The sequence below is a fragment of the Equus quagga genome, chromosome 6 (genome assembly GCF_021613505.1).
Source record: "Equus quagga isolate Etosha38 chromosome 6, UCLA_HA_Equagga_1.0, whole genome shotgun sequence".
Taxonomy (NCBI): domain Eukaryota; kingdom Metazoa; phylum Chordata; class Mammalia; order Perissodactyla; family Equidae; genus Equus; species Equus quagga.
The window spans coordinates 89084845-89111136 of record NC_060272.1 but is presented as its reverse complement, the minus strand read 5'-3'; the positions used below and the strand labels follow the sequence as shown (position 1 = coordinate 89111136).

Genomic DNA, 26292 nt, shown 5'->3' with positions numbered 1-26292 from the left:
TAAGTCTCATAACCCGTTAAGGTTCTTCTTTGATACCCACTAAGCAAGTTGATGCTGATGCTCTTCTGGAGGTAGCAATGGAAAGTTTTCTTCTTCAAGTGGCTTTTTGACTAACGAGTAGCACAATTTTCCAGTCTTGTCACCAGGAACGTAACCAAATTCCCGCATGAATAGGCTTACAGTTATGCTGTATACCAGGTTGACTTCTCAAAGGCAGACATGGATATTATGTACGCATGTGGAATGTCATATTATTTCTTCAAAATATTCTCTATCCCTCCCCACGACAGTATAAATCATCTGTGGACGTTGACTCACGCTTGTCACATGACTATCCTTGGGTAATGTAATGTAGTGGAAGTGAAGGGTGTCACTTCCTAGCAGAAGTTTTAAGAACCATAAGGTGGTCCTCATTTTTCTTTTCCCTCTCCCATAAGACCAACATGCCCCACATAGGGGCTGCTCCTTTAGCCTGGGTCTTGGAAATGAAGACAACATGGAATATGGCCAAAATTAGGCTTCAATAAACACATACTATGAATAAAAAATAAACTTGTAAACCACCAAGATTTTTGAATCATTTGTTACTGCAGCATAGTTCAGCTTAAGGTGACTGGTATAACCTAAGCAAACGGCATTTAAAACCTAGCTTTGGAATGGTCTAGGCGCTCTCCTGAAGGACTCCTGATTTCTGTGGGACTTCCTCAGGGCAGGTGATGAGTGGGTGATATGTGACTGGTCCTCCTCCACCTGAGATTAACGTTAAGGCTATTTCAGCTCAGCCAGGGTGAAAGCAGAGACCTCACCTGAGATGTTCTTAAAGTGGGTCACTCTGGATTACTCAGAGACTCACACTGAGTATGGCAGAGTCACAGCCCAGTTGTTGTCAGCTGTCATTTGTACCTGCATTCTGGTTAAATGTCCTGAAATTCTAAGGTCAGAAGACACTTGCGGGACTGGAGACAACACCTCACTTTGGGACACTATAGTAGTTCTCAGCGGGGACAGGGCTGAGGAGGGGAGTAAGATGCTCTAGATCTGAAGGGTTCACTCCTGTGTTTCTTCTTTCCAGTTAAAGCTGACTCCATGATGGAAGTACCAATCTGTGGACAATAGCATTTATTTTTCTCCCAGAAGCGGAAAGTTCAGTATCTGTACTTAGAGTTCTGTTGGAGAAGTGGCTGAATTCAGAGTTAATCAGGAATCCAAGTGCAGTTCAGTGTTGATGGCTTCAACAATTCACAGCAGTTCTTCAAAGAAGACAGGCTGTGGTACCCTCCTGGGATGACCTCCCCGGGACCCACGGCAACAGTGCTGGTAGAAAGTGGAATGAAACAGTTACCTGAGCCTTAGAAGATGGAAACAGTAGATGAGCAGAAGATGACATATTAAAAATAGCATAGGACAGGGAGCTGACTTCCCCCCTCACATTCTGGCTAGCGTGGGTTAAGGACAGAGGCCCTAGTGAAATAGTTTTGACTCTCAAACCCTCTTGGCCTCAAGGACTCTCCCTATATACTCCAGAATAAACAAATAAAGCTAGAACTAATCCTTATAAAACCCTTGCATGTTAAGAAGGGCAGATGGGCTAGGGGTATTGATTTTGCAAATAGAAACTGTACAGGGAGGGGGTGGCCAGCATGCGGCACTGGCAGCCCCTCATCCACCATGGCCCATCACCATCACTGTGTTGTCAGGACAGCCTGAATTGCTTGATCCCCTTGAAAGGGAGGCAGCACCTAGTAACTAGTACTAGAGTACTACAGTACTAGTTAAGGGAATGGGCTCTGTGAGCAAAAAGACCCAGATTTTCTTGGGTCTTTCTATCTTGACTGTGCTTGAGCTCATTTTGCTTGGGTCAGTGACATAGCCTCCCCAAGCCCTGATCTTATATAATGCTTAAAAAAGCAACAGTACCTAACTTACACTGTATCTGCAAGGTGTGAGCGAGCTAATTCACACCAAGTGCCCAACACACAGTGGGGTCCTGTGAAATGCTTGAGTGACACTAGATGGCTATGGGTCCTAGTCTCAGCTGAGAAACGTCAAAATGAAAGGTGGTTAGATTGCCACAGAGGTTCTCATATTTAAATAAAGTAAGAGTTATGAAGTTTAAAAATAAGTAGAAGGGGTCTTTAGGTCTAATTTTTAACTTAATGCTGGATACAAAGAAGTTATGATCAAGAATATAATACCTGCTCAGTAGGCTCTGGCAACATGACACCACGTCAGTTGTGTTTTGAGATAAGCCAGAGGCAAAGGTGTTCTCGAAAATGTGATGGCAGGTGATGTCTACAGGAGTGCTGGAGAGGATGCCTAGAAGTGGAACAGAGTGCCATGGATTTTATTAATTCACGAGGTCACTGAAGTCTCTTTCTGTTCTTAGCCACGCCACCATGCTCCACACATTTCACTTCATGACATGCTTAACACGGCTCTGCCTCTCAGCTCTCTGCACAGCATATGCTGAATGTGCAGGTTAGAGGCACCGCCCCCCTGAGAGCTGTGGGCACAGGGACACAGGACACAAAGAACAGAAGAAGTACCTGCGATGCAGGCGGTCATGAAGCAGGCGATGGTCCCTGCAATCAGAGCTCTCACTGCCCCTGCGGCGATGTCACGCTTCCTGGAAGGAGCCATGGATGCTGGAAACATGGAAGCAGATATGAGGTTAATGTTGAGGCTTATTGATTAGAATTCCAAATTCCCCACCTCTGATAACTATTCTGGGACTAGATTCTCAGAGCAGCTGACTTTTCTTTTTTTTAAACTTAGCTCAGAAATTCATGATTCAAGAGCTTAGTGATGAGTTCCATGTCCAGAGAAGTCCTCTGGTGTGGGAGGAAAAGAAGATTGTCCACACTGAAAGGCCCAGAGGCTTCCATTCTCCACAGAAGAAACAAGTCCTAAGTTTCATCCAAAGGGTGCACACAGCATATTGAGGGCACAGCAAGGCAAATGCAACACAAGGGAGGATCCCAAACATCTGCAACTCATCTGCCATCCACATCTGTGCCTATGGCAGGCATCACTCACTAATCACAGCGTTTTCCCTCTTAACTTCCATTGGACCTCAGAATCCTTCTCCACGTGGCTGTTATAAGTCTACTGGAATTGGCATGTGAAGTGAAAGCCATGTGTCACCCCTGGCTGGAGAAGCACCTGTGCATTTGGGCAAATTCTTCCCGATGTTAGCTTGGGTCTACACAGGGAACTACATTGCGAGCAGGGATAACAAATAGACACCAAAGGATTTACTGCTCTTGCAGGGCCTTCTTTTCCTGACATGAATAATGTTACAGAGGAACATGGAGATCTGAAGCATGTTCACATCACATTTGTTGTTGAAGAATATTCTTTTTACTTACTGAGAGTGCTGATTGCTAATCCTAGGGAACTGACACTGCCAAAGCCACAGAGAGCGTAAGTGGCGATTGTCTCAGAACGAATCTGTAAATAAACATAAACACACAGATGAATACATGGTATGACCAGCTTAGTAAATCTGACATCCTAACCTGTTTTTCTATTCTGATGACAGAATCAATAGGGAAAAATAAGTGCTAAGTGCATGGTGTCAAAGACCTGTTGCTTCCTAGACCCTTTTTTCTGTTTTCCCTTGAATTTAGATGGAGAGGGAGGGGCTGTGTGGATTCAGAGACTCTATAAAGGACTTGGAATTGGTAATCTTGGCCTTTACAAATGCTACTTTCTGCTCAATGACAACTTTTAATCTTCAATGTGACCTGGACACCTGCTACAATGTGCCAGGCACAGGACCAGCTGCTGAAGACACAAAATTGGCCCCAGAAAATATTCATATTTATTTCACAAAGGACTTATTCAAAATGCAAGAAGAACTGTTGTAACTCAATAATAAGAAAAGTGCCTAATAAACAAATAAAAAGATTTCACAAAGGACACGCAAATAGCCAATAAGCACGTGAGTAGATGTTCAATAATATTAGTCACCAGGGAAATGCAGGTTAAAACAATGAGATCCCACTACACATCCAATAAAATGGCTGAAAACATGGACAATACTAAGTATTGGTGAGGATGTGGAGCAACTGGAACTCTCATACATTGTTGGTGAGAATGTAACCTGACAGCCTGTTTGTAAAATACATACATACTTGACAGTTTCTTATCAAGTCAACATCCACTGCCTGCATGACCCAGCAGTCCCACTCCTAATGAATTTTCCCAGGAGAAATAAAGACCTATGCCCACAAGAAGACTGTACATGAATATTTATTCCCAACAGTCCCACGCTGGAAACAACCCAAATGTTCTTCAACAGACAAATGGATAAACAAATTGTGGATAACCATAAAATAGAATACTACTCTGCAATAAAAAGGAAAAGAACTAATACATGCAACAACATGAATGCTAAGTGAGTCCATTCATAGGAAATTCTAGAAGAAGCAAAGGTAATCTATCGTGAAAGAAAGATCAGTGGCCGCCTGGGACTGGGTTGGGGTAGGGGTAGGGGCTGTTGACAACAACTGGCCCTGAGGAAGATTTTCTAGGTGAGATGGAAATGTTCTACATCTTGATTGTGGTCGTGGTTACACAGGTGACACATTCGTCAAAACTCACATGTACATCAAAAATGGGCTGTTTTCTATGTAAATTATACTTCAGTAAAAATGATGTAATGTAAAAGGAATGCTATCAGTAGAAAGGATTCTACAGCTATCACAGGAGTCCCTTCCATCTGGCTGTGCTTGCCTTTCTTTGCTCCTCAGCTCTGAGCAGCCCATAGGAACATGAGGTACCCCTTGGAAGTAGGAGAACAGACTGTCCTCTCACAGGGCCTCGAGAGGATGGAAGGTGAATTCGTCCAAATGTGAGCACGGCCCTCCGTCTCTATTCTGAAGGCAAGAGGTGCTGCTCAGGCCAGATGGTTCTTTCTCAGGGTGAGGGACTGACTCCAGAGGCTTGGAAGAGCCAGGGCACTTCACTATTCACCGGAGGCACAGCCAATCTGGCAAAGGCACCCTCACAACTGAGGCAATAAGTATTTTCCCCCAAATCCTGAAAAATCTATGATTTGGCTCAAAAGATAAACCAGGCCAATGCTACATGCAAAACTGGTGGTGTCTTTTTTTTTCTTTCATTAACTGGATTTTTTAAAGCTGTCATTCAAGACTCAAGTGGTCATAGTAAGTTTTTGTTGGTAAGGGCCCTCTTATTTTCATGGTTTCTGAGAACTCCTTTGTTGATGTTTTCAATCAGCATGCATATAGCAGGCAGGGAAAAAAAAATCTTTCAAGCATCTGAGCAGTCCACTGTTTCTGGAAAAGCTCATCCTCGTCCCCTGCTCTGTCTAGTGCTTTTCATTTAGTTCAATTGGCTTCAAAAACAGGCAACTTTTTAGGGGACCATCGGGAGGGAGAGGGCATGAAGTGCTTGAGAGTCCTCTTTCTCCTTTCTGGGGATCTGCGGAGGGGGGCACACAGATGGGGCCACATAGGGTTTTATAAGAAGAGGAAAAGGAGGCTGGGATGATTCCACTTTGTCTTTGCCCATAAACGTGCAAGACTACGTGATGGAAAGAACTGCACTAGGAGATTAATAGTACATCCTACAGCTCTCCTGCACATGAGCAAAGATGCCATATGTACAGGGACAGTCATTGTAGCACTACTTCCAATAGAAAAAAATTGAGTGTTCATCAACATGAGACTGGCTAAAATAAATTATGGTGTGCTTGTACATAGAATACGATGTCTCAGGCACTGATACGGAAAGGCATTTGAGCTATGTTGTTAAGAGTAAACAGCAAGGCTAAGAATAGTGAGCATAATATGGCACAGGGAGAAGAGCTAAGTGCCAGAGAAATAGGGAGGATGACTCACTTTTCTCTCTATACGTTTTTGTACATTTTGATTTCTGTGCCATGAAATGTATTACATATAAACAAATGAGCAAACATGCAACGTATTATCTTAACTCTAAGAGAGAAAGAGAAAATTGGAGTAATAAAGTATGACATATACAATCTGACCCTTACATCAGATGGAGTCAGCATTGAGCATAATTTAATGGATAACACGGGGTTTTTGCCTCATGGATCCAGATCTTACACTTCAGTCATGTGGTACCTTTTCCAGGAGACTACGGGGACACCCCCACCAAATCTTGGTTGATAAACAGAAATTGCAGGGACTCATCTCCATTTTGTTGATTAGAAATAAAAATTTGGACAAACAAAATGCTTTTCTATTGTAAGCCATCAATGACAGAAGCCATTGAGCTCATATTCCTAAATGTCCTCTGTGCACCTGCCCCTGGTCGGGCTCACCCCCAACCCAAATCAGCTCTACTGGCCTGTCTCTCTCCTCTTACTAACCTGCTCACAAATCTGCTCAGCATTGCCAGACCTGTGAGCCTGCTTTGCTTGTTAACAAAACTACTTTCTCCTGGCAACCAGCAGTTGGGAATGAAAAACATTTCACTTAATTGAACCTACAGTTTACTTTTGGCAGGGAAGCAATCTGCTTTGTGGTGGCATCCAGACAATGAGGACATTCGGCCAAGCCCCGTTGTGTGGTCAGCTGAAGAATGAACACTTGAGAAAAAGGAGACCTACAGAGCCACTGTGCACATCAGATGCATGGGGCAAATGCCCTGATTAGAACATACAAATCAGCACTGTCCTGGGGTATGCTGTTATTTTGTGTAACACGTGGGAGTAAATGTGCATGTTTGGTTTTTGGGAGGCTGGAGAGTGGGGGCTGTTCATAGGTGGGCCGTCTCAGGTAGAAGCTTGGGCAGCATGCTTTCCCTCCCCTTTCCTTTTAAAGCCCAATATGTGCCTAGGACATTAATTCCAAATGGATTGTCTCCAGGAATAATGGTGGCGGTCAGAAATGTTCACCATTTCCCTGGGAGTTTCCCTGTGTGCCAATTCTGTTCTTTAGGAAAATAGAAGTTGGAGACTCAGCTGCAAATATGGCCCTAGGAAGAGCCTCACCCGAGCTCCCTTCTCCCATCCAAGGCCAAGGGGGCATGAGCATCTCCTTGCAGGCTATTGACCTGAAGTCCTGACATAGTTCTAGGTGCTTGTCTCAAAGGTTCAGACCACAGATCCTGCGCTGTTTCTCTTCCCTCACCTACATGGAGAGCAGCGATTGTGTCTCACTACTTTGTTAGGATGTTCGGGCATTAGGTTACCTTTAGGCAGTTTCTCAGAGTCCATCGAATTCCTTAAGCTGAAAGGGAGAGAGCTTTCTGATCATTAGACTCTGAACCCCAAGAGGGCAGAGACCTCATCACTTGTTCAACGCTGTGGCCTCAGTTCCTAGTGCATTGCACACAGAAGGCACTAGATAATTGTTGATGGATTGATTCCAGTCCCAGTTCACATGACTTTGGCTTTGGATCCGGGGTGCTCAACAGTAAATGATCGCAGTGGTAAAGATTAGCTGTGCTTCTACACACACACACACACACGCACACAATGATTAATTCAATATAATTGAAAATTATGAGGTTCTATGTTTATTATGAGCTCCAGGTTTTGGGGTCTGTTTTGTTCTTTGATTTATCCTAAGCGCCTGGCCTCACACAGAGGCACCAGTAACTATTTGATGAGTATGTGTATGTGATAGAGAAGTGCACTGAAAAATCAAAATATTTACTCACCGACATATATTGCTGCACACCATCCACAAATTTGGGTCCAGCCTCTTTCCTTAAATCCACCAATTTTGAGAGGCGCTCATAGGCCACAAATTCAGTGAAGAATGTCTTATAACCTATGAGTTTGGCAACCATAAAACTGTCTTGCCAGTCCACTCCCATCATGAAGGAAAACGGCATGAAGATGTAGGAACATATTAGCTACAAAAACCAAAAATAGATACTTTATTAAAGTAGTGATTTGCTCCCATTATTATGCCTCACCCTCCTGACTAGATTGTTCCCTCCTCGTCTGTGTGTCCTGCAGGCATTAAATCCCTTCACATGTCCTTGTCCATCTTCATCCATTAGGAGTCAAGGTTGGAATTAGTCATATGATTTAACCTGGATTTTCGGGATGGAGAGAATGACTGTACATTGGGGGAAGCAGGGTGACAGGAGACAGAGAAAGAGCTGTAGGAAGATAGGGGACACATGTTAGGTTTGTGCTGGTGTAAGAGTGCACTAGAGGCAGTTAGGGAAGGTGATTCACAAATCTATTTTATGAATTTTAAAATTTATTTTTGGTGAGGAAGATTGGCCCTGAACTCACATCTGTTGCCAATCTTCCTCTTTTTTTTTGCTTGAGGAAGGTTGTCACTGAACTAACGTCTGTGCCAGTCTTCCTCTATTTTGTATGTGGGATGCTGCCACAGCATGGCTTCTTGAGTGGTGTGTAGGTCCATGCCTGGGATTTGAACCCACAAATCCTGGGCCACTAAAGCAGAGCATGTTAACTTAAACAGTATGCTCCCGGGAACACCCCAACCTAATTTGTTTTTAAACAAAGATGAACAGAAACAAGATGGAGAAAAAATGTGATAGAATATACCTCAAAACTCAGTTGTGGATAGTCAAACATGTTTCCAAACCAGGACAGGGCTGCATTGACAAAAGACAACAGGGCCAGGAAGGCAATCATATTCACAGCGATGTTTGCCACCAGGGAGATGGATGACGATGTTCCATATGATGCAGCTTCTAGGAGATTCCTTGAATCACTTTATCAAAAAATAGCAATGGCAGAATTACCAAGGAGCTGTCAGCAGATGGACATCACAGGTGCAGATATGGTGTAATCAGAGCTCATTCGGATGGAGAGACAAACTCTCAGGCCCATGCCTTGGTCAAAGCCCTCACCTGGATTCCATGAAATCATGATGGGATGTATAATTACTGAGTGTAGGTGATAGGCTTCTGGGTATATAACTGTTCTACTACTCTTTTAATTTGGGGGCACTTATAGTTAAAAAGTTAGGGAAAGATAAAATATTATAGGTTTTTAAAATTATATTTAATTACAAGTAGCTACCAGAGAATATTTATAAAATATTCATGGTATAAGCTCTAATAATTCAAGGAAGGCCAGGACATCCATCACCTAAGAAATGGAAGGTCACCCTCACCTTTGTGTCCCCCTCTCCTCAGTGCCCTTCCTTAATCTCATCCTCTTTAGTCTGAGGTAACTGACTCCCTAGAAGTTGCTTCTCATTCCCTTTCTTTTCAATTTCCCTACATGTCTGCATCCATACATAATATGTCATGTAGGTTGACATATTTGCTAACTTTATAAGCGGAATCATACATATTCCACATATATATTTATATATATATATATTCTTTGACAACTTGCTTTTTCATTCATGGTTATGACTTTACCCACATATAAACAAGAGGTGAATCTCAGAAACATGTTTGTTGATGGCTTCTGTTATTTAAGGAAACACTTTTGAACATCCTAAATCCCTTAGTCTTTTCCACCCTTCTTCTTTCTTCTGCACAGTGCAAAATAAAATGAACTAAAGAGGGATTAAGTATACCTATATCACACCTTATTTCTCTATCATATAAGACACTTCCAGAAATAGTCATCCAATGGTTTTGCAACAGTCTTAAATCAAGGCTAAATGAACACCACCCTATATTTAAAATAAAATATCTCAGTGAAGTCCAGGAAATGTAATGACATTCAGGTATTTAGAAAGGTTTTCAGCCAAAGCAATCTTTTGAAAGAAGAATAAAGCTGGCGGCATCACATTCCCCAATTTCAAACAATAGTACAAATCTATAGTAATCAAAACAGTATGGAACTGGCACAAAAACAGACACAGAGATCAATGGAACAGAATAGAGAGCACAGACATAAAGCCCTGCTTACATGGTCAATTAATCTATGACAAAGTAGACAAGAATATACAATGGGGAAAATACAATCTCTTCAACAAATAGTGTTGAGCAAACTAGACAACTACGCGCAAAAGACTGAAATGAGGCCACTTTCTTACATCATACACAAAAATAAATTCAGAATGAATTAAAGACTTGAATGTAAGACCTGAAGCCATAAAACTCCTTGAAGAAAACTTGGGCAGTCAGCTCTTAGACATTGGTCTTAGCAATATTTTTATGGATCATCCGTCTCCTCAGGCAAAGGTAATAATAACAAAAATAAACAAATGGAACTACATAAAACTAAAAAGCTTTTGCACAATGAAGGAAGCCATCAACAAAACCAAAAGGCAACATAGTGAATGTGAGAAGATATATGCAAATGATATATCCAATTCAGGGTTAACATCCAAAACACATAAAGAACTCCTACAGTTCAATAGGATACAAACAAAAAATCCAATTAAAAACTTGGCAGAGAACATGAATAGACATTTTTCCAAAGCAGACATACAGAGGGTCAACAGATATGGGAAAAGATGCTCAACGTCACTAATCATCAGGGAAATGCAAATCAAAACTATAATGAGTTATCACCTCACACCTGTCAGAATGGCTATTATCAAAAAGACAAGACATAACTGTGGGCGAGGATGTGAACACTTGTACCCTGTTGCTGGGAATGTAAATTGGTGCAGTCACTATGGAAAACAGTATTGAGATTCCACAAAAAATTAAAAATAGAAGAACTATCCAATTCAACAATTCTACTTCTAGGTGTTTATTCAAAGAAAGTGAAAACAGTAATTCAAAAGGATATATGCAACCCTATGTTCCTTATAGTATTAGTTACAATAGCCACGATATGGAAGCAACCTAAGTGCCCATTGATAGATGAATGGATAAAAATGATGTGGAATATTATTCTGCCTTAAGAAATGAAATCTTGCCATTTGCAACAACATGGATGGACCTAGAGGGTGTTATGCAAAGTGAAATGTCAGACAGAGAAAAACAAATACTGTATGATTTCATTTATATGTAGCATCTAAAAAACAAATGAGTAAACAGCAAAACAGAAATAAACTCATAGATATATAGAACAAAGTGATAGTCACTAGAGGGGAGGGGGGTGGGCAAAACAGGTGAAGGGTATTAAGAGGTATAGTCTTCTAGTTATAAAATGAATGTCATGGGGATGTAATGTACAGCATAAGGAATACAGTCAATAATATGGTAATAACTGTATGGTGACAGACGGTTACTAGACTCGCTATAGTCATCATTTAATAATGTATATAAAGGTCCATCACCATGTTGTACACCGGAAAATACCACTGTATATCAGCTATATTTCAATAAAAAATGGTTTTCAAGGGTTGAAACAAGATTTTTGGGGGTGAAGTCTAATAGTCGGTGGGAATTAAATTCACTGTAATACCATAATTCACTGTGCTCTTTGTCAATTCTTTGCTGTTCTTTGAAGTTGGACCTGTTCCCCACCCCCCTCAGCTTGTATAGTCATTAATGAGGTGAATGTGTCTCACTTACCCCATTTCCATTTTCATGGCATCCTTCAGGGTTGTTTTAGGTGTTTCTGTCTCAGGCCAAAAGAGTTTAGCCACAGCCAATGACGCAGGCGCTGACATAACTGAAGCAGTTAATAAGTGGGCAGGTGAAATCTGTGATTTTAGGAGAAAGAAGGCCAACTTAGGTTTAGCTTTTCTGTTGTGTTCAGGAAGAATGGCCCAAAAGCCTCACGAGGGAAGAGAAGGGCAGGAACTGCGTCTATGCCAGAAAACAGTGTTTCTTTGGAGGCTTGGAGGAACTCAGGGAGCCAAGCTGGCATCACCATGAGACTCAGAGGGAGGAGGAAGGAATCTGTGAATTGACCACATCCTGGGGGAGAAGCACAAAACCAAAGTCAGATCATTTCAGAAGAGGATCCTTTGCTGTAGGAGCTTTCACAGATCCCTCCACCTCTCTATGGTCCTTTGGAATGTTCAAACAGTCCATAGAGCCCATATTTTATCACATCATTGATTTAGACGGGAATGTCTGGGGCTGCAGGCATGGATACAACCCTCTCCGTCTTCCTTGTGCTCTGCTCAAAGTTTGTGCCTTTACGTAACACTCATTTACGCAGAGTCCCTGTGATCTGTGAGCATCTCTGCTCTCCTCACTGCAGGTCCTCCCCACCCCACACCCTTATTGTTTCTGGATCCTCTTCCCTATCTTTTCAGAATTCCAGAATCAGCACCCCCTCCCCACTCCCATTCCACCCAGCACATTTCTGCAGGCGGCGTTCCCACAGTGGCGGCAGAGTGGATCATCTGGGGATCCAGTGACAGTGCTGTTCCTGAGGTCTCCTTCACCCTTTTCCTTCTTCCCTCTTCCTGATCATCAACGTCCCAGGCCCAGGTGAAGTCCTGGAGTGAAACTCGCCTATCCTGTAAGAATGCCCAGTCGCCTGGGTCACCCGGCTGCTGTTGATCTCATTTCTCCCATGGGGGTTACATTTATGTGTGGCTTGTCGTCTCTGTGCTTGGGGCACATGCACCAGTTACCATAAGGCTCTCCATCCCTATGCTATTGACCACCAGCTCTCAACGGTCTGTACATTGGAATCTGAGGAGCTTTAAAAAATGCAGATGCCTGGGTCTCACCCCAAGTGATTCTGGGTTAATTACTCTGGGGGATGGGCCTGGGTATTTGGGCTTTTAAAGGCTCCCAGGTGATTCTAATGTGCAGTAAGGTTTGAGAACCACTGCTGTAGATCAGGGTCAGAAAACATTTACTGTAAAAGAGCAGAGAGTAAATATTTTTGTGTTTTTGGCTTACATCTACTCAACTTTGTAGCATGAAAACTGCCATAGAGAAACAAATAGGAGTAGCCGGTTTTCAGCGTAACTTCAGTTATAAGAAAAGAGGAATTATCTGGAATATGCCCATGAGCCATACTTTGCTGATCTCTGGTTTAGATTACCTTTACTAGAGTAATAGGTTGTTTCTTTACAGATTTATATTTTCAGCCAAAGTAGCCTCACAATGTGATTGTATTCTGCTGTGGTTGGATAGGATTCACATTTAGGTGGCAGGGATATAAAAGTGAAGCCCCAAAGCTCCTTTGGGCACTCCATTCAAATGCCAAAGGAACTGTGACCAACCATATAGCAAAAAGGACACTTTTTGGCCTCCTTATCCAGCAGCAATGGTAAAGAAAAAAAATGACAATAGCAAAGAAAGAAGAGGTTGTATTTCCCATAAATTGGTACCAAAACATTCTCACCCCAAAAGAAATGTATGGGCCTAATACATTTCCAGCGATGGTAGCGAACCCAGCAGTCATGATTGCATGGAGTTCAGACCTGGTGGCATGTTGTATATACGGTTGGACCAGCAGTGGAGACTCCGTCTGGAAACACAGAGTGACCAGATTAAGCATTCCCTTTTAAGTCTTAGGAGGGTATGCCAATCTATTCAAAATTCCACCCTCTAAAGCAGTATTTCTAAGAGAAGACCTGAGACCAGCTCCATCAGCATCACGTGGGAACTCCTTAGACATGCAAATTCTCAGACTTACTGAATCAGAAACTCTGGGGGTGGGGCCAGCAATCCTGTTTTAACAGCCTTCCAGGTGGTTCTGATGCATGCTGGAGTTTGAAAGCCTACACCCTAGCTGTCCGTGTCATTTGAACTCTAGGTGAGTGCGTGTGCAGAATCATGCATAAAGTTTGCAGAGTGTGCAAGGCCGATTCACACAAGGCCCCCACTTAGCCTGGAACTGGACTCTGTTGGCTGGGGACACTTTTCTAAGGTTGGAACACCATTGGCCAGGTAACTCTGCCCAGTGGCCTGGCCTTGAGAACTGGGGATTCCCAAGCCTCTGTGACTTCCCGTCTTCCAGTTTCATCTCGACAGACCTTAAACCTCTTTGCTGACACCACAGGGAAATAGAGACATGAGCAGAAAAAGCAAACAAGGACAGGTGTCCAGAGGCCTTTTCCTAACTGAGACTCACTCTTCCCCTTTGAGTGTAAAGGAATCAGGTAGAGTGCTGTTGTAAAGGCTTGAGTCCCCTCAAGTAGGGCAGGTGGCCTGCAGCCTGGGGCTCTTCATAAATAATAGGTGAACTTTAGCATATTAGGTATCAAATGGAGCATGTGTGCAATTTTACAATTTTCCCCTATTATTTCTAATTGTTCTACAAGAGTGAATATGTTGAGCGTCAATTTTTGGACTGAATAGAAATTCAGTACTTGAGCCCTCTTATCCCACAGGTAGGAGGAATCAACTCAAGATTGTGCCCTAATTAGCCTGGAGAGATCTTATGACTGTAATTACAACAATTTGAACTCCTACAGAAGGAAGCATGGGCCCTGCTCTGAAGCCCGTGCTCCAGGTTAGCAAGCTGGGCTGGCCGATAAGTAGGCTCAGCTGTCTGGAGCCAGTCGTAAGCCTGGGATCTGGGGCCATGTGTTTTTCGGGGCGACTATTTTTGCTTCAAATCCAATTTCCTTGGGCAGCCATGCTAGCGAGCTGTCACACTTGGTTTCCTTGGTACGTGACTCCATTGTGCACGAAGCTCCATGTGCGGAGTGATGAGGATGATTATGACTATTTCTCACTCATCGCCCCTTAGGAATGCTGCTGTTTTGAGAGACACCCCTTTTGCATCACATTTCTTTGCTTAAATGGACTTCAGGCAAAAGAGCATCTAACCATGGGATGGATCAGGGAGTGAAAATGCTTTTGCTCGTCAGCATTGTTCTTCAGGCTCGGCAAAGACAGACTGTTGGCCAGTTCAGACAAGTTGAGAATGAACTCAGGTATCTATACAGCTGCACGGTCATCGATGGGAGCCTTTCCTGGTCTCTTTCATCGCCCCGGCCTTACACTACAGCAGGTGAGGCTGCCTGCTACGGGTTTGCAGGCTAGAGATAGTGGTGAGCTCCATGTGAGTGAATGAGCTGCTCGCCTCTGAAGGGTGGGCCAGAGGCCTCAACAACTCTATAAGCTCAGAAAGGATTGGTTGAGCATCTATGCATAAGTCCGATACTTTGACAAAATGACTCAATCTTTCGTCCTCTCCATCAAATTTCCAGAACCCCAATGCCACGTTCTTGCACTGAGACTCTTGGAAGGGATCTCTCTTTCTCTCTTTTATTTTTCTCTGGAATCTGGACTTTGTCAATCCTGAGGGCTCCTTATTTTGCCATACTGTCCTCTACACTAAAAGAAATAAAACCATCATACATTTTTATTCTACTTTGAGAAAAGAGAGTCCATTTCAGAGCTGTTTTGTTTTGTTTTGTTTTCTTGATATTACAACTTACATATCCGACGAATATATTGCCAGCAGCAACTACAGATTCAACAGGAGATGATCCCATAGTAACCAGCATGAGCCATCCAATCTAGATGGGGACAAGGGACAAAGTCAGTGAAGAGCTATTTATATACACAAAACATCACAGTAGGGACAAAATCTTTGCAGGAAAACGCTGCGGCTTCAATAACTGTGGGCATGCCAGCAATGTACTAACTGTGAGGACATCTTACCTAGTCCTTAGAGCAGGCCAATCACACCCTCCTATGGGAGGGCTAAGTCTGAGTCATTGTACGAACTCTCAACATCATGCAAATGAGTTTATATTGAAACGTTGTGGATGAGTTATAGTTTATAATAATTGCTAACAGTCACAGCAGGCTTATTGCATTCCAGGCAGTTTTGAGCCCTTGATCTGAGTAATGCTTTAATCCGCACAGTAACTCTTTCTTTGAGGGAGGTCCTATAATTATACCCATTTGATAGAAGAGGAAACCAAGGCACAGAAGTTTAGTTGTTTTGTCAAAAACCACCCAGCTAATAAGTAGTGGGGTGTAGTTGGCATTTGGCCTTTTCTACTTAACACTCAATCGAACATGGTTTATGGTCCCACTTTTGCAGTGGCCCCTCCAACCGGAGACTGTGGTGCCCACCTCAGGATGGGGACTTCCTGTGGCATTCCCTCTCCTTAGACATGAGCACAGTAATTCTGAATGTTTAAACAGACAATTGGAAAATTATGGGCCCTGGTGCTCTTGCTGAAAATGTGAATTCCACCAGTCTTCTGTTCTTTCTCTCTCTCTCTCTCCATTTTCTTTATTGACAGGGATCAAAAGATGTTCCCAAACCCTGTGTGCACTGTATTGCTCTCACGCGCATTCAAATTAGCTTAAAAATTTAATAGGTTTCTGATCTAATATATGACTGTAGGACTGATGGTTGCTGCAGCAGAAGAAATGATTTTGACTTTTTAGACATTTAAAAAGAACTTAGTTTGCTTATAAAACTCCCTCAGGGGAGAAAAGCAGCTTCCCCTTCTTGCTCTGATTCTCTAGCAGCATCCAGACCAGAGTGCCCCCTTTTGGAACCTCCTGTGGAAAAGAGTGACTCTGAATAAGGCACAGGATGCTCCCAAGGTTAAGGACAGTGCTGCTTTCCCCGGCAGGTGTGGGACCTGTGGGAGTCAATTCTGTGGCTAAAGAAGCAATTGCTAAGGTTTCATAAAGATGTAAGTGGGTTGCAAGTCAAAGCCCTGTCAGAAGTCCCTGAGATAGACTTCCTTCTAGGGACACATGTAGGATTTTTGGGTATGAATCCAGTAACTTGGGGGAGGATGGTGAGTCTTGGTACGAAGATAAGGCACTTTGGAAAACCCTGAATAAAAGGTATTTAGGACTTTGTCCCTGAAATAATCAGCTCTACAGCTGTCACCCATCCTTCTGGTTCCGTACCTTTCTAATGATCCACTGCATCAGTCCGAGGTAGTATAGCATGGACGTGACGGCGCTGAAGAAAACCAGCATTGGCAGGAACTGGAGGGGGAGATGAAAGCAATCATGGGCTACCGTTGGCCTCAGGAGTATTAGTAGGTTTCAGATCAGTCTCCTTCTTTCTACCTCCTTTTCCCCTCTGAAATGTCATAAAAGTACTGGAAACTCCTCTGGAACTAAACAACACTTTATCAAGCAGCTGCCGCATCTACAGTCTTTTATTCTAATTCGCTCTGGATAAGCTTGAGTATATTTCATCAGAAATGACATTTTTTTCCCCCTCTGCTATAATCATCTTTTCTTCCTTTGGTGTCTCAGAGAAGGAGTGAAGGTTTGGAGGAATTTGTAGTAATTAGGCTTATTAAACTGAAGGCCACTGGCAGATGTTCTTGTTCTGATATTAAACAGCCATTAGCTTCACCACTTATCCTTTCCTAGATCCTATTTTCCTGATGCTCTTTGGGTGCCTTCAGTACAGCCTATGTGTCTACAGGGAGCCGCGTCTCCCCTGCAGAAACCACACAGAGCTGCAGTCTCAGTCCCTCCCCACCCCTACCTCTCCACACCCCTTCCCCTCTGCTCCCCAGCTAAATGGCCAGGGACAAGCTGCCACCAGAGGCTCAGAATGATGGAGGACAATTTGTACAGGATCCAATTTAGGAAACTCTATTAGCACTATATGTGAAAAGACTTTCTGCGCCATCATTCAGAGCTCATGCACTTAGGTGCTTTTCTTGTTTTCTTGGCTTTAATAGGCAGGCGGAGCCTTCCTGAAAGTATCAGGGAGTCAAAGGGGCTCATCTCTCGAATGTGCCCACAGGGATTCTGTGCTGGCAGAGAGGATGGAGGCTACTGCCCTGGGGGGAGTGGGAGGGGGGTCTGAAGACACTGGTGGAATCTGGGCAGCAAGTCACGCCTTCTTTGTGACTTTAGTTTTTTCCAATTCAGGATTCAGATCACAATATGAGCATATTTCCAGGTCAATATGTAAACACTTGACCTTTCAGAGATGGCTTAGTTATCTCAGCACCAAGGCATCAAAACAGCAGTTTAGGAAAATATCCAGCCTATCAGTTGGCCTAACTGAACCTGGGGTAATTTGGAGGTAAATTGGGAGTACCTAGGTGGGAAGACAGTTTAGAAGTGTAGGAACAATAATACACCTCAAAAAGGAAAGCTGAAGAACAAGCCAAATGCATCTTTCTGACTCATCGACCGGCATCTGTAGGGACTTCCCAGAGGACAGTGACTTCCTGGGGTTTGTGGGATCCTCAGGGGGGCAATTGATGAGGCCCAGGCACGGGGCAAGTTTGCTTTTCCTCTGCAAAATAACATCCCTCTTTGGCTGGGAGAAGGTCCAGCCCCCAGGCCTCCCTAGGCAAAGGCTGTGCTGAAGGAAAATGGGAATGGTTTAGCACGAGGATGGTTCTGGAAGAACAGAGGCTGATGTGGGTGACCAGCTGTCCTGGCTGGCCTGAGATTGAGGGTTTCCTGAGTGCAGACCTGTCACCGATCCTGGACCTGGAAGCCATTATTGGCCATATGCCTGTTCATGGCCAGGTATCTAACATTCTTTTCCCTGAAATCTCAGATACTGTTGCCCCATATGACTTTTCATAAGTATCTCATACAGCACTAAAGCCCTCCAAAGGTATTTGAATATTTCAAACTCCTCCACATGTTTCCCTTAATCCTATAGTAACAAAGCAATATGTTTGCAATCCACCGACTTCAGATAAAATTGCAATGAGAAAGGACAGTGGTGTGCTGTGCACCTATCACATGCCTAGCAGCTATACGCCTGGTTTCTGGTTGTTGGGTTCTATCCGAACATCCATGAAGACTGAGAAGTTACTGAAAAGGAAGTGACTCCATAGAAAAGGGTTTGGCTTTACCTTAAATGCCAAGTAGTGGTCTGTGTAGTTCTCGCCAAAGACAAAGGAAGCACCAGCGTCAGTGTGCTCCAAGAAGGTCTGACATAAAGGAAGGGCAAGAGGAGACCATTATAACCCCTGAAGTGGTGGTTAATGTCCCCAGAACCCATCAGGCTCTAGAGAGAGTGAGGACCCAGCAAACTTGTTGGATAGCCTTGGAGATTTAATTTTCTCAGCTTTTCTCCCTCCAGTGGGTGGCCTGGAAGTGTATTTTTGAACTATAACTGTGCACAGATTTCCCGGCATTTCTAACATTTAATGTGACTCCAGGGTGCTAAAGAATAAGCTGGGTGTGGTGATTTGCACCAGAAGCAATAGGTGGCACATGGGTGTCACTGCTGACCACTAGATGCAAAGAGAGCTTGTGTCTCTGTTTGTGGAACCTCCTTAGAAGTGTGCCACCCTTGGGCAGGATGAAGGGGGCAACTGGGATGGGGGAGTGATGCAGTGGATGGTATGGGCAAGGGGCAACAATAATATTAATAAACTGGACAGATTAACATTTTTCACATAAAATTGTTTGTCTAACTCATGCCATGATATTAAAATTTGAGTCAACTCAAGCAGACATACAAACCTATTTCCAACATATATTGATGATTATATTCAAATGTTGAAAGCACTATAAAAGTAAGATGTTCTTTTGAACCCAACTTACGTGAACTTGTTTGCCCAACCACTGAGAAGCCCTAAGTCCAGGGCCAGTCCTTAGTATTAAGAGCCCAAGAAGAAACTGTAACCCAATTCCCCAAAAGACAGGCCTCCAGTGTACCTATGGAGAAAGATGGAGAGAGACGTATCTTGTTAGAGGATGAATGCTGACCTGAGCATAAACGCCCAGAGCCTCACTGTTTCCTTGGAAGCTTCTCACACGTGGCCTTTGACCCCCCTTATCTGGGAGGCCCAAGCAGTCTTGAGCAGAGAGTCCCTTGATAGATTCATATGCAGAAATCTCAGGGTTGTATTCCCTCTTTCTAAACCTGAGTTTGAAGCCATCACTCTCAGGGGAGTATGGAACCATTATGTAAAATGACTCAGACCCAAAGAGTAGTCTTAGCAGGGCCATAAGCAGGAAGGATCTAGCCTTGATGGTCATGCTGTAAATATTTGATACATATAATTATTTGCCCTTCTGGAAGATGGAGAGGCAAAATATGACTTCTCTGTGCATCCTAGGTTTGTTGATCTGACAAAATGTAAGTGAATCAAGTGAAAGAAATTCCACCCTGTCGAGGGGTTCTCATTTCACTGTAAAAGCAACCAATTATCTATAACACATACCCAGGGAGAGCAGAGTCATGGACAATCAGCTTCTTTCATTTTTGGTGCAGAGAGGAGCCTGCTGCAAAGAACTATGGGATTGGAGGCATAGAACACAGCGGAGATCTTCACAGGGCAAAGAATTTGGATCACATTAGGTGACTTTGGTCTCTGACTAATCCTTGTTTTGAGGGGTGAAGCTTTCAGCCAGTAAGTCTTCCAGGATTTGTCATTATGATTCATATGTGAACAATCAATGTCTCAGAATTTTGCCCATGTATTGGGTTACTGACTGACAGAACAAGGATGAGAAGGGAATTTAATGTGAACAAAACTGTTTAAGGACAAAGTTTTGGAGTAAAACAGCCAAAATTTGCAAAAGGAAATTTGATAAACTGAAGGATCCAATGGTAGAATATTAGATTATTTGCTGGTGGGGGAAATCTGGACGAAAATGGATGAGTTTTCTTTGAATGTGTATTTGACGGGGAGAGGAGGGTACAGGAGCAGAAATTGGACTTGACGGACAGAACATCTCACTGAACGTGTGACTGGAAAATTACTGAGAATGAACAATGAGAAAGTGACAATTCTATGAAAGTTCAGGAAGAAGGGCCCCCTAGCCACTCAAAATATCACAGCAAGGTAAGAAAAATACTGAATAACAATTAAATTCTCTCACACTTATTATTCAGAGCAATTTACACATGAGAAAAAAGGGGGAAAAACCCAAAAATATCAATTTGATACTTACTTTGGTTGGGTGCTTGGAAAATAGAAATAGCAGGATAACGTACACTATGAGTCCACCGAAGGACACCAGCTGCCATTTCCCCAATTTGGCGGTGTCAAAGATCAGCCAGAAAACAACTCCCAGGATCAGAGAGCTCCAAATCACCCTGAGAGAACCAGAAAGGGGGTATCATTTGTTGTATTTGTGGCAACATTTGTCACATTCAAGTACTAGCTTGAAAATCATAATCAGGTTTCAACTAACAAGCAAAAATATTACGATTAACAGACTCTGGCACCAGGAGGTTATGCTTCTAGAAATTGCAAGAGACCCTCTTTTGTTGCGGCTATAAAGGCAAATAGCCAAAACATTAAGCAATGTGTCCCCCTCATTCCACAACCCTTGGGCCCTTCAAGGACATCTAAAGGGGTCAGAGAGAAGAACGGATGTTTGGAAAGAAGTCTGATGATTTCTTTGAGAAATCTATGGAGAGTCCTCATCTCCAGTTTGGAAGATGGGTGAGGCGTTACTTTCTTCCCTTTAAGGGAGAGCTTGAAATGCATTCTCCGCAGTTGGGGGACCTCACCTGAGCCCCAGAGAGTCAAGTGGGTCTTTAGATTGGATTCAACTCCCTGAGGAATCAGGTGGGCATGACAAGGCTGATTCACAGCTTGGATGGCAGAACCAGAAAGGGTGCTGTGTTGGGATGGCACAACCCTGGTTTATTAGGCCAAGGATGTGTGAAGTTTCCTGGTAGATCCCCGTTGGGCAATGCTGGGGAGAATGGGTCCTGGGTCCTACCCAGCAGGGCCACCTGGAGGGAGAGGAGGTCCCACAGACAGAAACTGCTAGAAAGCCCTGAGTGGTCACCTGCAAGCCACGGGCTCCTGTAGGAGAGGGTTGGCTTTAGTAATTCACAGACCTTTCCTCCCAAGGAAGCCAGCTTTGTGCCTAGAGCAGAGGGTTACCTCCCCAAGTGAGAACCATCCCATCCTTTGGAGAAGATCTTATCATTTAGTGGCACTTGAAATTAAGGCAGTTTGTAGGGACATTTGAACATATCTCCAATGAGTAATTACCTTATTGAGGCCTTGATTCCTGTTTGCAAAATGAAGGCATTTTAGCAGATTATTCCCTATGTTGTCTCTAGCTTCAATATCCCACAAATGAGGAAGCAATTTCAGAACACAGTTTTGGAAGAGAGTTCAAAAGTCAAAGATCCCTCTCAACGGCAGTAAGAGAACCAACTGCATTTACCACTTCAGCCAGAACCAATGGCTGTCCAGAAACCTTCTGCCAGGAGACAGGAGCTCTTCGATTCGATGATCATATTTGGCCATAAAGTGATCCCAGACCACAAAGAAGATGGCAGCCACAGTGATCACGAAGAGAGGAAGGGCTCGGTGAAAGTTGAGCCCACACGCGGCGATCACCATAGCCAGGTAACCTGCCAGGACGCAGACACAGGTGGGGACCATCAGCACCAGCTGGAGACCAGCCACAGCACCAATCGGCTCCGCCAAGGGGAGGTTCAGTCAAGGGAGCATTGAATGCGGGAGAGCCCATGATAGGGCTGTGGGCTCCTCTGACTATAAGTAGTGGATTTTGGGGGCTTCTGTTGTTTTTCCAAGCAAGTCCCTCACAGTGTCACCATGAACGCTAGGAGGACAGCATGCTAGGTCTTTTTCTCTCATAGAAACTTCTGAGTTCTCGAATCCTGACACTTCATCACCGGGCCTCTCACTCAGCACTAACCACTTTTTTCTGACATTCAGACTCGGCAGGCGAGCTTCCGTCAGAGAAAGGCCAGGAGTTGAAGCAACCACTGACTAAAGGTATTGATTCTCCTGGTTTGCAGCTCAGGTTTGGCCTAAGCTTGAGTAGGAAAACAGGCCCACCAACAATCTCTAAGTGTCCCGGTATCTCTACAGGAAAGGGAACAGGGTGGGGCAACTACCAAGGGGGCTGCTTTTGAAGAGGAGGTTGTAGGATAAGAACAACAAGGTTTCCTGTTAAAGGTCAGCAATAATGGTCCGAGGTTAAATCTGGCTGCCACATGCTTTATAGGTGGCAAGTACAGCTGTATTTGCACGTTTGTATCTGTCTTCTACAAATAAAGTCTCATGGGGACACAGCCACACTGTCTGTGTGCTTTTGTCCCATAAGGTAGAGTTATGTGGGTTTCACCATATTGCGTGCAAAGCCTGAGACACCATTTGGCCTGGGACACAGATAGTTTATGGCTGATCCCTGTTCGTGCAGTGTGAGCACCAGCAGTCCCACTGACCTCGGGGAGCAGCGGTCTTGGGTTAACATCTCTGGACTTGGGTGGGAGGGTCCCACCTTATAGACATGAGTGCTCTTTAAAATGGGCTGCAGATCCCTTTGCTTGGGAGGGAGAAAAACTGCGGACCTGTTCATCTGTGAGGACAGTACAGTCCTGCCTTCAGGCAAGAGGAGTGGGCTCCCTGACCCCAGGCTCCCCCTCGTGTTGTGTTTGCGTAGAGCATTAATTGCTTATATTTCCCCTACTCTTAGGTTTCTGCCTTGTCATTATCACCATGTTTTCCACTTACCTGGATGTGATGAACCAGCCCTCAAATCCACACCACAGTCACAAAGGCCACAGCAGTGGGGAACCTAAAAAGTTAGCTGCTGGTACAAAAGCTGGATAGGGAACCACTCTGAACAGGTGTCCCACGCTGAGACGCGCCCCCCGCCCCCACCGCCCCTGAGGGGCTTCCTGATTGATTCTCTCCCTCTCTAGATGATTCCATGAGGTCCAGGGAAGTGGGAAGACTTATTTTTCTTTCCACAGAAAGCTCTTATTTTGGGAATCCTTGAAAAGAGACACTCGATCCCATCCCCTTTGCTACTTACCAGCTAATAAGGTGCCCCAGAGGATGTACCGAAGGGTGGTTTTGTGTTTTTGACAAAAATCCTGAATCATACCATACTTCCTTTCCAGATACCTGAAAGAAGACAAAAGCAAAAAGGCAGGCAGAAGTCAACACAAAAATCATGAAATAAACTGGCAGCTAAGGCTGGATGGGGCTTTGTACATCAAGCAAGCAAACGACCAAAGTCATGAAGTGTGTGTCCTACAATATAGAAATGGGAAACTCATTTCAGTTTAGACTAAAATCAGCCATGTATTGGATCTGGCTTTGCTGAATGGATGTGATTTGGTGAATTGCATGTGCCAGCCCTTGAGGGGTTACAGAGATGAGAAAACGTGCTCCTGGAAATGGAGCAGGGAAGATGGAGAACTAACCAAAAGCTGAAAGCAAATTATAGGACGAGGGTGTTTCTCACTGGACTATGAGGGCCTCCATTAGCTTTTAAGACATTGTTATTAAATGTTGATTTAAAAAAAAAAGTAAAAATCCAATGAACTATCATCTCTTCTGTTTCCACAAAGTTTGAGTAAGCTGGTGGTTCCCTGTCCTCGCTCACCATACTTTTTAGCGGGGGGCTGACAGACTTCACTAGGTACTTGAAACATAAAGTAGAATTTCATGGCTATGAGAACTATTAACTAGTAGGTTGTAATATAGCTTTCCCAGAAAGTTCTAGAATTGTTAGCATGTCTTTGTTTCTCTCCAGAGTTTTGTTATGGGGTGGTGGGTATGTTACTGGACAAAACATGTGTCCCCTTCTTGGCAAGTTAATCAACCTACACCAGAAGTAGTTGTCACACAAAGCAGAAATTTTGTTTGTGGCATGCAGGAAAGAAAATGGAGACCATAGGGAATAACTCACAAAAGTTATGATTCCCTGAGTATGGGGAGGTGGGTACTTTTATTTGGGGTAGGGGATGAATATTCAAAGGGGAAGTTTTATCATCGCATGTAGAGGTGGGCAGAAGCTTACACATGCGTGGTTTGAAATCATGCTTTTACATGCATCGCGTGATCTCAAAATGGCTGCTTTGCCCCTCCCAGGGGAGAATTTACAATATAAATGAGAGCAGGTTACTTTAGTACAGCTTTTCGCCTTTTGGCATAGGTGGCATTCCTGTGCTTGCGGTCTCCGCCGGTCTGGTCCAGTTCAAAGTGGTTGGGTCCAGGGTGGTTGTCATTTAGAGCTTCTTCCTCGTGCATAGCTGAAACCACATACGCTCAAGACCCCAAAGTTCTTGGAGAGAAGAATGTCTGTAACTTTCAAGATGACAAAAGAATCAGGTCAAACACAAAAGATTAGAGTTTAGGCAGGACAAGAAAAGTGGGTTGGAGTCCGTGGCTGGTGACAGAATCCCTCCTCTACTTTTACCCTGCTCCTCACTCTTGAGGGCATGGGTCAAAGGTCCATATTGTGTAATTACTTCCTCCTGAGCATTGGCATTGTCATAGGGGCTGGTAGAGGAGTAGAATTTTTCCCGCTGGTCTAAGGTAATTCTGTGGGTCACCAGCATGGCTCTAAGTTGTTCATATCCCTCACTAACAGAGAGGTGGCAGTCACAGCTCTCAGGCATGGAGGCTGTCTTTTTGCCACGGTGTATAGCTGCTTTGAGAAACAGGCTATCACTCTCTTTAAGGATCCCAATGTTTGTGCTAATCCTCCCAGAGTTATCCCTTGTCTTTCATGAAGGTACAAGTCAGATGGTTTGCTCAGGTCTGGAAAGACCAGTGCAGGTGCTTCTATTAGTAAGTTTCTAAGCTTATTGAAAGCTTGGTCACATAGCTCATCCCATTCAGAGGGGTCCGTTTCTGGCCCCTGTAATTTGTCATAGAGAGGCTTAGCAATCAACCCCAAATTAGGGATCCACGTGTGGCAGAACCCAGCCATCTCACGAATTCTTATAGGTGACTACGTGTTCTTGGTAGAGAAGTTGATATATTACCATTTTCCTCTCTGAGGAAGGTGGTACTGCCCCTTCAAAATAATAAACCCCAAATACTTTATAGTCTCTTGAGATACCAGAGTTTTTCCCTTAGACACTTGATATCCCTTACTGGCTAAGAAGTTCAAAATGATCACCATGTTCTCATCAGAGATTTTCTTAGAAGGACTAGCTGCTAGGATGCCATCCACATACTGTAAGACAGTGCTTTGTTTTAATTTTAATTCCCTTAAATCTTGGCCCAGGATTTCCTCAAAAATTGTAAAGGAATTTTTAAATCCTCGGGCTAAGACAGCCCAGCAGTATTGTTGATTCTGGTGGGAGTCTGGGTCCTCCCACTCAAAGGCAAAAATCTCTTTGGACTCAGGGTCCAATGGGACATAAAATAAAGCATCTTTTAAATCTAGCGCTGTATGAAACATGCTGTCCCAGGGAGATTAGCCAGCAGGTATAAGGATTAGGTCCTACAGGATGTGGGTCTTGGACTGTTTTGTTGACAGCCCTAAGGTCTTGAACAAATCTGTGCTTCCATTTTCCTGGCTTTTTAATGGGTAAAATGCGAGTGTTACATGCGTAGCTACATGGCCCGATTATTCCTTGTTTTAGAAGTTTCTCAATTATAGGAATTATATGGCTTCTGACGTTAGGGGGCATTGTTATGTGAGAGGCCAGTGGTCTATCTACTTTTAGTCCACCCCTACAGGTATGGCACCAGCTGCCTGTCCCATTTGTCCTTGTGTCCATACCTCTGAGTTGACTCAGCTTAGAATGTTTGGGGAATTTCTTCCTTTTCAGGTACTGGTGCATTTTCTAACGAGGCCATGAGCTCGACCTCCCAATTT

At 43.8% G+C, this 26292-nt stretch overlaps 1 protein-coding gene across 1 annotated transcript; it reads right to left on the bottom strand.

Annotated features, from left to right (window-relative positions):
• Positions 1–1020: 1020 nt before the first annotated feature.
• On the bottom strand, positions 1021–25081 carry LOC124240773 (solute carrier family 28 member 3-like). The gene is made up of 17 exons (XM_046663882.1): positions 24880–25081; positions 24586–24712; positions 23488–23579; positions 21865–22054; positions 20629–20773; positions 19273–19386; positions 18576–18653; positions 16642–16722; positions 15198–15278; positions 13151–13276; positions 11413–11543; positions 8525–8693; positions 7657–7854; positions 3369–3450; positions 2547–2645; positions 2196–2316; positions 1021–1314 (listed from the first exon to the last, which is right to left on the bottom strand). The coding sequence occupies exons 1-17, from the start codon at positions 25079–25081 to the stop codon at positions 1194–1196; spliced, it is 2157 nt and encodes a 718-aa protein (XP_046519838.1). The 3' UTR covers positions 1021–1193.
• Positions 25082–26292: the final 1211 nt, after the last annotated feature.